At 40.4% G+C, this 12469-nt stretch overlaps 1 protein-coding gene across 1 annotated transcript; it reads right to left on the bottom strand.

Annotated features, from left to right (window-relative positions):
- Nucleotides 1-389: 389 nt before the first annotated feature.
- On the bottom strand, nt 390-7076 carry LOC115680192 (uncharacterized). The gene is made up of 6 exons (XM_030603946.2): nt 6111-7076; nt 5882-5990; nt 5476-5596; nt 4642-5358; nt 2113-3973; nt 390-1129 (listed from the first exon to the last, which is right to left on the bottom strand). Exons 1-6 carry the CDS (start codon nt 6304-6306, stop codon nt 699-701), a joined length of 3435 nt encoding a protein of 1144 aa, XP_030459806.2. The 5' UTR covers nt 6307-7076; the 3' UTR covers nt 390-698.
- Between the last annotated feature and the right edge of the window lie 5393 nt (nt 7077-12469).

Raw genomic sequence — 12469 nt, 5'->3', positions numbered from 1 at the left:
AGCTTTTGCTTAATATTCAATGTGGCCCCTAAACTTTTAAATATTTTTATACAGTCTAGAAACTACATTGAATATTTACCAATAGCTTAGGGATCACATTGAACAAATTAAAAGTTTAGAAACGACATTGCACATTGAGCTAAAATTCAAGGACCAAATTGCTCAAATTAAAAATCGAGACCAGAATTCAAAGATCATTTATGCTACTGCCCCTTTGTTTTTCCAAGCTAAATCATGTGTTAAAATCGTAATAACAAGAGCAGTAGCATGTCGTGAGGTGAAGCTCGGCATCGCGAGTCGAATGAGACACAACCGTGGCTCTTTTAAGCTGTTAGGTCATCCGAGGACCTCGAGAGTTGTTGGCGCCCATGTAATTGAATGAATATTGGTTTTGCTTTGAATTCATAAATCACACTGCTCTCGAATTGAGGATTTTAAGACAGATTGACCAAATACAAGAATGTGGGGTTGCACTCAAACAGACATGCCCCTCACTACACTACCATCAGCCTAACCATACTAAACAAAAATTTACAAATCTGGGAACCCAGCACAAATACAGTGGTCGCTACCAATAAATTGGAATAAACAGGAGCTAAACGTGTACTAACTTAAAGAGCCAATGCTTTTCGAATTACAAGACCCTCAAGACAGGTCGCAACCCGGCTTCAAGGGAGCACTCGGTATGTGTACCTTCTTCACATTATTGTGCAATTGCACTTGGATTCGAGCTTTGGTGGCTTTACACTGTCCAACTTGTTCGGGATCCCGACATTACGCATCAAAGACTCGTCAATGTTCTCATCGTTCTCAGTCTTGCCGGACAGGAGGTTCTTCTCGGTTTCTACCTGCCTCTGCCTCGCCTTCTGGGATTTCAAACTGCGTTTACTTACAATCCTACCTCTGCGTGGATCCCTCGTTTCCATGGTGGACTTCCCCAATATCGTTACAGTAGGATGCGAGCCTTCCAGAGGAACAGCAGGTTCTTTCTCCATCGCAATAGTTGCAGCTTTATATGCCAAATCATGAACGATGGAGCTGCAGAAAAGAATTGTATCCGTTGCTTCATCGAGGGTAAGGCTTCTTCCTCTTCTTCCAGCTCGTGCCTCCACTGTAACAGTTGATTCCTCTGTCAACGTCATAGAAAGCTAGTCAGTAGTGACAGAACATCAAAAAGAGGCTTTGAGACAATTTGTAAAGCAGGGACCAGAAAGCCAATTGGCGAAATATCTGGTCAAGGATACAATATTTAGGTGCTAGTTGTAGTAACTTGAATTAGTAAAGAGTGAACCAGATAGGTTTAAAAACAGACGCTTCATTATATAAGGATGCAATTTCAACATGCAACCCAAGATATCCAATAATGTTCCCCACTATCTATTAGAAGAAAAAAGATTGTCACGCAGAATCACTGGATTAGTTACCATGACGCAGCATTAACACATAAATAAAACGTTAAGTTGCAACAGGAGAAAAAAATTAATCGACAGAAAACAATTGACGAAGACATCACCAGACGAAACAAGAAATGAATTTTCACATTATTAAGGTGCTCATATATGAAGCCTATCATACTATGCCTTCCCTCTGACTCATGTTTTTAGATAACTAAATCTTTCAAGCTCCACCAGAACCCTTCTACCAAGTTCTCATAAATCAAGTCTACCATACTATGCCTTCCCTTCCCAATCATCAAATTGGATAACTATATCTCACGGTACACTAGAACCTTCCATACCCTTCCGGAGAAGAGATCACTAGCATTCTAATAGCATCAAGCAACTTCTTTCCTTCAAAAAAATTTTTGTCAACAAATTGAAGTAACTCATGTAAGGTGCACTTTCTGTGGCTTGATCGACTGTCAAGGATGATTTTTGACAGCTAGTGCAACAGATGACTTCTCCACGCATGTTAAAAGCAGACATAAAAATCACAAATATGGCCATAAACAACAGCACGTGACATAATAAACTTCTGCTTCAGTCTTCACTGAATTATCTTGGGTTCTATTCTCTGTGGTCTGGGGGCAGGGGGGTTGTTGAGGCTGTGACGGAAAAAAGATTGCAACATTCAGAATTTTATCTGTAGAACAGATCTTATGCAAACACCAACCTAGTATGCCATGCCCATGGTCAGATGTCTTGGGTTCTGGAGCTGAAGCATTCATTTCTGCATCTAAAGTCTCTGGAGATTTACTCTCTGATTTATGAACAGACTCTGAAAGAGTCCTACTTTGACCGTCCATCGTTTCCATTTCAGATGATGAGACTAGGGAGCGGTCAGCCGGAACATCTGAACAGTCTAAAGCACTGGCGCAAGGGATCAGCAAATCACTTCCCTCTCCTGCAGAAGACCCTGGAGCAGCAACAGCTGATGCCTCTGTATCAGTTATAACCCTTGAGTTGTTTTGGAGAACTGCCCTGTTTTCAAGTGAAATAGTGTCTGTGACATTAGAAGACGCTACTGTACTGTCCTCTAGTCCCATTCCAATTGCATGACTTGACAAATCTGTGGTAGAAGCATTCAGGGCTGTACTGCTCTCATTAGATTCAAAAGTATCTTCCCCATAAGAGGTGGACATTGTGGATGTATGAACAGCATCCATCGTCTCCAAAGCATGCTTCTTCTCTAGAGAAGCTAAAATTGATTCTTCTGCATCAGTATCCTCATTGCCAACATGATCCTCAGAAGAGTCATGCGTGCTTGCTGCCAGACCAAAACGCTGGGAAGCATGGTTTGATGACCCCGAAAATGACGATCCGATGCTTTGAGTTTTAATGTCATACTTGTAATTCTCACTCTCAGATTTGAGGCCACTTAACTGCCGATGCATGCGAACATCTGTTTGTCTAGAAGAGCTGAAATCAACAGAAGATGATCCAGAAACACTTTCCCGGCCATAAGAGCTTCTCATGCTGGTTGTGCTATCTCTTGCATAAGATAGATCGTCTCGAGGAATTGCAGAAACAGTATATGTCCTACCTTGAATAACATGCCCCTTGCTACTGCTCGATCTCTTAAGCAACAAAGAAATTCCCGCAGCTTCAGTAACATCGATCGTGTTATGATCTGTGTATTGCAACCCCTGATTTGTTGCATCTGCATGTGATGGACTTGAGCCAACTCTTGGTGCAAAAATTTCTCGCTCATCGCTGAATCTCTCATTATCTCCTGCAATCAGGTGCCTTGGAGAAGAATTTTCTAGTAGATGGACCTGGCTTTGTTCCTTTGAGAAAGATTCCCTTTGGTGAATATATTCCTCTCCCAGTAAAACCTTTGGTTCTTCCACATCTATTACTTCCTGCGACTCACTCTCAACCATCAGCAATTTCACTTGATCCAAATGCTGATGTTTATCTGGAGTATCTATTGGTGTTGGTGTGAAGTCCTCTGCAACAACCATGTCTGCCTCCAGAAAAATATTATCTATCTTTCTGCATTTGGGACACAGATTCTCTTCATTTTCCACCGATTCGGAGGCGTCATACTGGCAACCACATATAGAGCAAAGCACCGTATCTCTAAAACCATCAACTTCAGAAGCTGCAGTTACTTTCTCGATAACACTGTCTAGGCAGTTATCTTCAGCATTAGCATGGCCACTCTCAACAATAGCGCCAACATCAAAATCACTGACTGGAACATTAAGTGATTGATGTGCAGCATAAATTTCACTGCCTGTGTCTTCATTAGCAGTATCAACCTTGTCAAATTCAAAAATTTCTTCATCAACAGTAGGGTACGTTCCTCTTCCTGATTCACAGGTCATATCATCATGGTTCTGGTCAATCCCTTCAGTGTCAAGTACAGTTCCTGTGCCATGGTCAGAACTGGCATTGCTGCTTGTTGTCACCGAAGAGTTTCTAGATACCATAGAACGATGCGTAGAGCCTGCTTTTCCAACATAGAATGTACTACTCGGTACACTTGATAAGAGGGGCCTAAACATATTCTGCGGGGCTTTCCGATGATCCTACAATAAAGTAGCAAAACCCAATCAAATGTGAGTTTATAATAGGTAAAGACTTAATCTCAAAAAGGCCTGTCGAAACATTTCAGCTTTCCCAATTCTCCACTTCTTCTGACGTATAAAAGTTGATTTAAATAGTTCGCAACCCTGAAACAAGGACTCAGAAACAATAGGCCACAACATCACCAAGACCATTAAAATCATTGCCCATGCATTTTCAAAATATTTTTGCCCCTTTCAAGATATAACTATAAGGAACATTGATTTAAGAGAAACTCCACGAAGAGCTTATAAGAGAACTACCTATGAAGCTAAGACCATTAAAATCATTGTCCATGCGTTTTCAAAATATTTTTTCCCCTTTCAAGATATAACTATAAGGAACATTGATTTAAGAGAAACTCCATGAAGAGCTTATAAGAGAACTACCTATGAAGCTAAGCCACTAGAAAATGCCACAGCACCATGATGTATTGAAGATCTGTTCTAGAATTCTTAAATGCCAACTACTCCTTACTTCAAGAGTACGAGACTAAAAATGGTAAGATGTCATTGCCATTGTTTAATAAATTATTAAGGAAGTACAAATACCATCACTATAACTTGCAAATCAACTGAACATTCTTTTTTATGCGACCAACAAGGACATAATGATTCGGTTAGACACGTACCACTTGTCTTAAAGCTGAATCAAAGGACCTCTTTGGAGCAGAAACCGAGGAGACAACTTTTTTCCTGGAAGAGACCAAAGATCTTCTATTGGGAGAGGCACCAACTTTTATTAAAGTTGATCGGTCCAGACTTCCCACTTGAATCGACTGTAGAGAGTCCACATCATCATCACCAGATGATGCCACAGAACCCTTGCTATGTGAGCTGAAGTGATCTCGGTCATGGCTATAAGATGATGCCACACTTCTAGAAGCAGTTGGAGAAACCGATTGCCGACTATTTCTAGACGCTGGAGAACTACCCCTCACATATGAGGCTGGCCGGTCAGCCAAGGAAGTCCGCAGATTGGGAGGCACTTCAGTAGAGAAACCAGGAATGTTGGTTTGCCATGCCCTTATTTTGGGCGAAGCAGAGTTTCCTCGACTTGTCTTTACAGGGGATGTTCCTCTAACCCCTGAACCACCAGTAGTACTAAACCCACCGCTCATCCTCCTGCTAGTAGGGGTGGAAGACCTTGGAGCAGACGTAGAGGTTTTGCTTGGTGGAGTAGATGGCCTCTGTGCTGGAGTGGCATTCCGCAGGCTAGGAGTCGGACTGGCATGACGAGCCGATGATGGCCTTCCCCTTGACTGGGAAGCACTGTTACCAGAGCGTGGAGATGGGCTAGAACGACTTGGACTTGCGCTACCCCTGCTGCTCCGGTAACTCTTCTCCATCTACAACCAAACATTGATAAGAAGATCAAATTTGAGAAGATGGATACATACTGCATAGAAAAAGCAATGGTGCGAGACAATCATATTTACACTCCATCGAGTGATCCAATGACCTACCGTGGATGACCTTGATATGGAAATGGGTTGACTCCGGGGACGTCCTCTAGGTACAACATTGGCTGGTGGTGTCTCGTCATCCAAAGATGGAAAGAGCGGGGTATCAGGAGGAGTTAACAACCTTCACAAATAATAATGTCAATTAGAAGAACCATGAGAACAAGGAGAGATTACAATACCTGATTACCATCATGAAACAAACATATTAAAATTAACTTGCAGCAAATCTTCCAGGATTTAGCTCATCAATTGAACTCAAATAACTCCAGATGCACGAATTCTGGTCTAAACTGTAAAGCACAAAATTCAACAATCGCGTTGTCCAATGACTAAATATTCTGAAAGTGCCGTGGGACCTTTGGTTGGATTACATAGTCATGTATAATGTGGGGAGAATGTGACTCACCATTCATAGTCATTTTTCTCTCCATCCGCATTGAGAAGGTCACTACTCTCTCCTCTAACAGGAATTGAGATCCCAAGTTTATAGTCTGAGAAGTGTTTGAGTTTCGTAGCTGTCGGGAAGTCCACAACAAGAAATAACATGCAAAGGCATCAGATATGGCAAAGGTAAACCAAGAGAAACCTGAACTCCACACTGTGGAAACAAAAGGAACTTCAATTCAGCAACTCACAGAATACATCTTCGAGATCATCGTCAGACTGGAGCAGAAAATTATCTCTTTCTCGCGTCTGCATTTCCTTAAACAGCGCGAGATCGTCGTCCTTCTCTCTGAAGAGCAGCCCGCCCTCGAGGCTGCGACCTCGCTTGTGGCTCTCCGCCCTCATCTCCCTCCCCGGAGAGCATCTCAATGCCGGAGAAGGAGGCATTTCCCCTCACCAAAAATTCACCTTCCGAGAGCACCACGACTCGTCACGCAATCACCAGCACGAGTCAACACACACCCAGATAGAGACGCTCAGCACAAATGCTGACTCAACTCAGCACCACCAAAAGCCGCAAATTGACCGCGCGATAGGAACCCTAACGGGAAGACCAATTCGCGGAGACTGTACCATTCGAAGCAAGCACGCAAAGCAGGCCAAATTCACGCCCGGAGATCCGTTCAATTCGCAACGGAAATCGAAATCTCGAAGAGAAAATCCGGCCAAATCAGCGGTTGCCCAAAAGGAGCCACGCGAAACTTACCCGAAATTCCCCGAGTCAACGGGGGTTCTCTTCGGGACACCACCGACGACGCCGAGCTCGCGGAGCTCTTCAATTAGGGAACGCGAATCGCACCCGAATGCAGGGGGGGCGGGGGGACTCGCAGCGCGCGGAGCCGCCGGACGGGACTCCCGGATCTAGCGGCGCGGTTGGCGAGCGGATCGTGGAGCGGACGGCGGCGGATCGGCCGGGAGCGGCGGCGGCGGCGGCGGCGGCAGCCCCGAGCCTCCTCGCATTCTCTCCCCCTCCGCCTCCCTCCACCTCCGTCCTCCGGCGACGAGCAAATGAGGGGGGGCGATCCCGAGTCTCCGGAGAAAAGCTCGACGAACGTCGCCTTCTGCTCTGCTGTTTGGTGCTGCGGCCTCAGATTTTCTTCTTCCCTCTGAAGCAAGCTTTCACTCTCTCTCTCTCTCTCTCTCTCTCTCTCTGCTAACTGCAATATTTTTTTTTTTTTGCTTTTTGCTTTTTCCTTCTTTTTTCCCATCTTATTTGTTTTTTTTTTTTAATCTCCTCCTTTCTTTCTTTTTTTTCATATCCGATGGTATCTGATGATTGGGATTAACGCTCTCGTGAAAATTCTCTGAACGGGGCAATTCCGAAATTTCAAGGGGCGATGACACAACCGCTCCCTAAATTTTGCCCAAATATATAATTTAATCTTTAAAATTTTAATTTATTTAATATGATTCATAAACTTTAATTAAATATTTAATGTGATTCACGGACTTTTAATACACGTTTAATGTAGTTCCTGAACTAAATGAAAATGTTCAATGTAGTCATTCCGTTTATTCAAATATTTTCATATAATTCAGGAATTCAATTGAACATGTGTCAAAAGTTCATGATCGACATTGAATAAATTAAAAATTCAGTGACCACATTACACATTAAGTTAAATTTTAGAGACCAGTTGAATAAATTAAAAATTCGGGGACCACGTTACATATTGAGTCAAGATTCAGAGATTGTTCATGTCGTTTTCCTAAATTTTAAGTACAGGAAAGCGATTTTCGTGATTTATTTTTTTTTATTTAAAAAAAAAACAGAGAAGAAGGGATTAACTTGTCCTCGTCACTTCAGTGTTAGCGAAAAGAAAACTGGCATGGCGCTGGGTCCTCTCATTCATGTCCCCGGCATTTATAGATATGGCCCCCTCCCGAATGAATTGGCGTACCAAAAATAATGCTCCCCAATTGTTCTTCCAACATCGACATTGCTGTACATCACGGCTTTATATCAAGTGAATTCGGGCTCGATGAGAATAGGGTCGGGTCGGGTCGCGGTCGGGGTCGGGCCCGAACAAACTTATTGCCCCTTTGCTCACGAGCATATAACTCAAGGCCTTTGAATACACGATGAATATGAAGTTTGCATGGCGATACCATCGAATTCAGGATTTTGGATTAGGCCTCTTTTGCCTCCTATGCAACATAATCGGGGAAATTGTTGTATAAATGTCAATTCGGTCTTCAACTTTTCAATTTTACCAATTTAGTAATAAACTTTTACACGGAATTTCAATGTAGTCTTTCTGGCCCACTTTCGTCGAAAATAGTTGACATGACGGTCTAATCATTGCCGGCCTTGCGACGGAAATTAGCCAAAAGGATTACAATGGAATTTCGTCTAAAGATTTAAGACTAAATTATCAAAATTAGAAAGCTTAAGACTGAATTTACATCCGTACAATAAGTTTAAAACTGATTGGAGAATTTTCCGAAACATAGTCTTTTACAATGGTGGCTTCCTAATTAAGATTCGTTCAGCTCTAGAAAAAATTTTCTCATCGGCTACGATCGAGCCTTTCATTCGTGAGGGGCCATATCTTTCACGAAAATTTTTTCTTGTCGGCTCCAAAAAATTTTCCGAAACATGGTCTTTCACGAAATGAGCTCTCGTCTTATTGAAAAAAACGGGGCGATTTTTTTTAGAAAGATATTTTACAAACCGTTCATTTTTTCTCGAAACAAGTAGAGCCTAAATTGGAAAAAGATTAATCCGGAAAAAAAATGCAGGGTAAATAGTGAATTAATTTTAAAGCCCATGGTTTAAATTAGATTCTTTAAATTAGATTCACGAACGTGAACAATGTCACGGACGCAGCGTGATCGACTCACTCGCACCCCATAAATGCGCCGGAGTATCATTTGCACACGCATGCATGCATTGCAAATCATGTGTCGTGTGGCCCGTAATTGCGTGGCCTTAATTAAGGCTAAAACTAAAACTTATTTTTCCATTAACTCCCTAGACTTTGCAATTCTCTTAATTATGCCCAACTTTCTTATCCTTGATGAGTTTTTCTTCGTGGAAATATTTTGGGTCATGCTTGAATTTTCCCTTGGAGCTACTAGAGACCCAAAGGCTGCGTTTGGTCGTCCGAATTTTTAGTCAGGATAGGATTGGATAGGATAGGATATGAAATCCAATGGATTTGCTATATCGTATCTACTGTTTGGTGAATCGCGGTAATAAAGCCGGATATTTTCACATATTACCATGTCTATTATTTGCTATGAACATTAAATCAGTGTAAATGAACCTAAAAATTACACAAACGGAGATGATAAAAATTTCTCACGACACTCTTACCTATTTCATTTTTATTTATTTATTTGTTATTTTTCCCTCTCTTTTTTAATTATTTTCTTTTTTATTTCTTCCCCTTCCATCATTCTCTAATAAAATTTTATTTAATAGTAAACTATACAAATATGCCTAAAATATGTAATAAATGTAAATAATAAATGTGTATATATATGAAATTTATATCATAAGATAGAAAGAAATTCGAATATATAAATAAAAATAAGAATAAATAAAAAAGAATTTATTATTTTTTTGTTATTTTGAATTTTTTATATTAAAATTCAAATATTATTTTAATTTTATCAATATAACAAGTTTGATATTCGAGAAAAATAACTTTTATATTATGGATATTAGAAATCCTATCCACCCTTATCCCACCTTCCCCATGGGATAATTTTGTCCTTAATTAAGGCTAAATAAACTTATATATCCATTAACTCTTATCCTTTCAATTCTCTTAAGTAGGCCCAACTTACCTGGATAGGATAAAATTTATCCCATCCCGAATTTTATCCTGACTACCAAACACAGCCAAAGAGCATAGCATAGCTACTAAGAGGGAGAACATACTTCGGGTGTCGTGTCAAGCGCCCGACTAACCGTGATTTAACCCGATTACATTGCTCATTTAATATGAAAACTGCTTTCTCAAAATCATTTTTCATCGTATCGTAAAGATGCCGATGTGATGTCAAATAGACGACTGGAATTCGATGCGATTGACCCTAAAGTATAGTGATCATACATGAAAGTTACCCCTTAGCCCGATTCTTGTCCTTTAAAAATAGGAATTTGTTAAACATTTAATTAAGGCAAATTTGATATTTTCGATGCACCATTTTTCTCGTGTTGTTGTGCATAATCAATACATTAAAAATCAAATCATTTCCTTATGATTAAAGAGCATTTTGAAAGTATTTGTTAACAAGATCCTTCGAAATAAATTTCATGTAATAAGAGTCCCAAATGCATCTGTGTTTGCTTGCTTCCATCTCTTTGCGCAATTGCCACTGATTATGTCTTACGAAATTAATTATACCGACTCTCACTATTAAATGCCATGCAAAAGATTCCACCAATTCTTTTATGGAAGTTTCTAGATTCATTTGTAGCTGGTGACATGTTTGCTAACTTCAATCTCGCCGGCCCATTACTGTATTGCGAGGCATCTTGAAAAAAATTAACGACGAAATTCGAGGGACGAATTGGAGAATTTCCGGTCTATGAACGACGAGGACGAACGGACTTTTTAACATAGGACTGGAGAATAAAAAGAAGATGGAAGTTGTTCACTAGACATCCAACAGGGGTGGATTTTAAGGGGAAAGAGTCAGATCTCCAAGTTCTCATTAGGATCAATACTACGAAAAACCTCAAGTTGGTACACCAGTGACAAATTTATTTCAAATTAATTTTTGACTACTAAAAACCCCAAATTAGTACACCTACGACAAATTTACCATCAGTCAGTTCCTGTTAAATTTTACCGTCAAATTGCTGAATTGGATGATACGTGGCAGTTGACGAATATAACAATTTGGGATTTTACCCTCCGTTTGTCACAAGTGTATCGGTTCATGTTTTTTCATGATATTAATCCAATTTAACATATTAAATAGAGGTTAAATTTATCACAAATATACTAGTTTAGTGGTTTTTTGTGGTCAAAAAATTACTTTGTGGTATATTTGTGATATGTGTGCCAATTTAGGGTTTTTCGTAGTAAAAACATTGGTTTGGGATAAATTTATCACAAGTGTACCGGTTTGGAGTTTTTCGGTATTAACACTTCTCATTAACCCTTATGAGTACCGACAAAAAAAAAATTAACTCTTATGAGTCAAATCTCAGAGTTGTCATTAACCCTTCACAACTTAATTTTTCAAGAAAATGTAGATAATGAAAAGCTATCAACAAATGGGTGGGAAGAGGAGAGGAAGATGAAGACAAAACTTCAATGTTAGGTTTGAGAATGTTTTGAAGAACCCACTTTACCTTAAAGATGGAATAAAATGAAGGTGCAATCATTATCTCAATTGTCAATGCTCTCCCATCCAAATTAGGGGCGACATCATTGAGATTAGGAGTGGGATGATTAGGCTAATCATGGCTCATGTTCGGTTATGTTGACCTTTTGCTTCTACTTGCCCTTAACTAATGTCCTCCTCCCTTTCGTGTTCCTTCCCCAACACCCAACCATTCAATATCGTTTTCTCCCTTGGAGGTTAGGCTGTACTTATTGGATTACATCTCCTAAGCAGCAATGATGTCCTTGCACCAACCTGCTCCTCCCAAAAGCCTTATCTATTGCCTAAGTTCTTGAGTGGACCCTCCTCCTTTCTTCTAGTTCACACTGTTTTGGAAGCGAAGGAAATGATGCAAAAAACTAAACAAAGTGGGAACCAGAATGAAGGTGAAGTGATGGCCTCGATGGCAACTGACCACCGGTTTAACCGAGATTTCTTTAAGTTTGGGTTGTTTACGTGAATGTTCTCGTGTCGACACGGGTGAATAATCGGGATTTTTTTGGTACGATCGAGGTCGATATAAGTACTTCATCACATAAGAGTGAGATGAAACTTTAGACACACACAAAATCGGCATAGATTTACTATCTACACCCTTCGAACACGATTTACAGAAAGTGTCGCCTCATTACAATTATTGACTCCAATCTTTCTTCTTCGGAATTTGCCCTTCAAGACTCCACACTTGAAACTAAACCTTCCCCTCCCACTCAATTTCCTTACCACTAGATGGTGTGGGTATGCTTTATGTACTTCCCCTGCTTCTTTTAGTAGCAAAACTCATTGATGTTAATTTTCTCCATGACATACATTGAGTTAATCATGATTCTAACAATAAGAGTTTTGAACTTGAGCAATGTGCTAGCATGGGGGAAAATTGTCCATAAAGTCCAAAACCTATTGTACTTTTGCTAATTCAATACTAAACCTTTCAATTTTGTCAATTGAGTCCTAAAATTTTTCATGATTTGCCAATTAAGTCCATTAGGCCAATCTTACCAGGAAATAGCTAACGTGGATACTGGCTGTCCTATGCGGCGTGACCGACACTGACGTGGACATTTCCACTAATATTTTAATATTTTTCCAATTTTTTTTTCATTTTCTTTCTTTCCTTCTTCCTCCTCTAGCTGGTTGCCGAGGCCTAACGACTAGTCAGAGGCAAACCTCTAGCAAAGCTTGCCCCCACCGGCCACCATCGAGG

Source organism: Syzygium oleosum, unplaced genomic scaffold (genome assembly GCF_021117445.2).
Source record: "Syzygium oleosum isolate NSW1041296 unplaced genomic scaffold, Sole_v2.1 Sole_v2.06, whole genome shotgun sequence".
Taxonomy (NCBI): Eukaryota; Viridiplantae; Streptophyta; class Magnoliopsida; order Myrtales; family Myrtaceae; genus Syzygium; species Syzygium oleosum.
The sequence above is the reverse complement of the archived record's forward strand: the minus strand, read 5'-3'. Positions and strand labels throughout refer to the sequence as shown.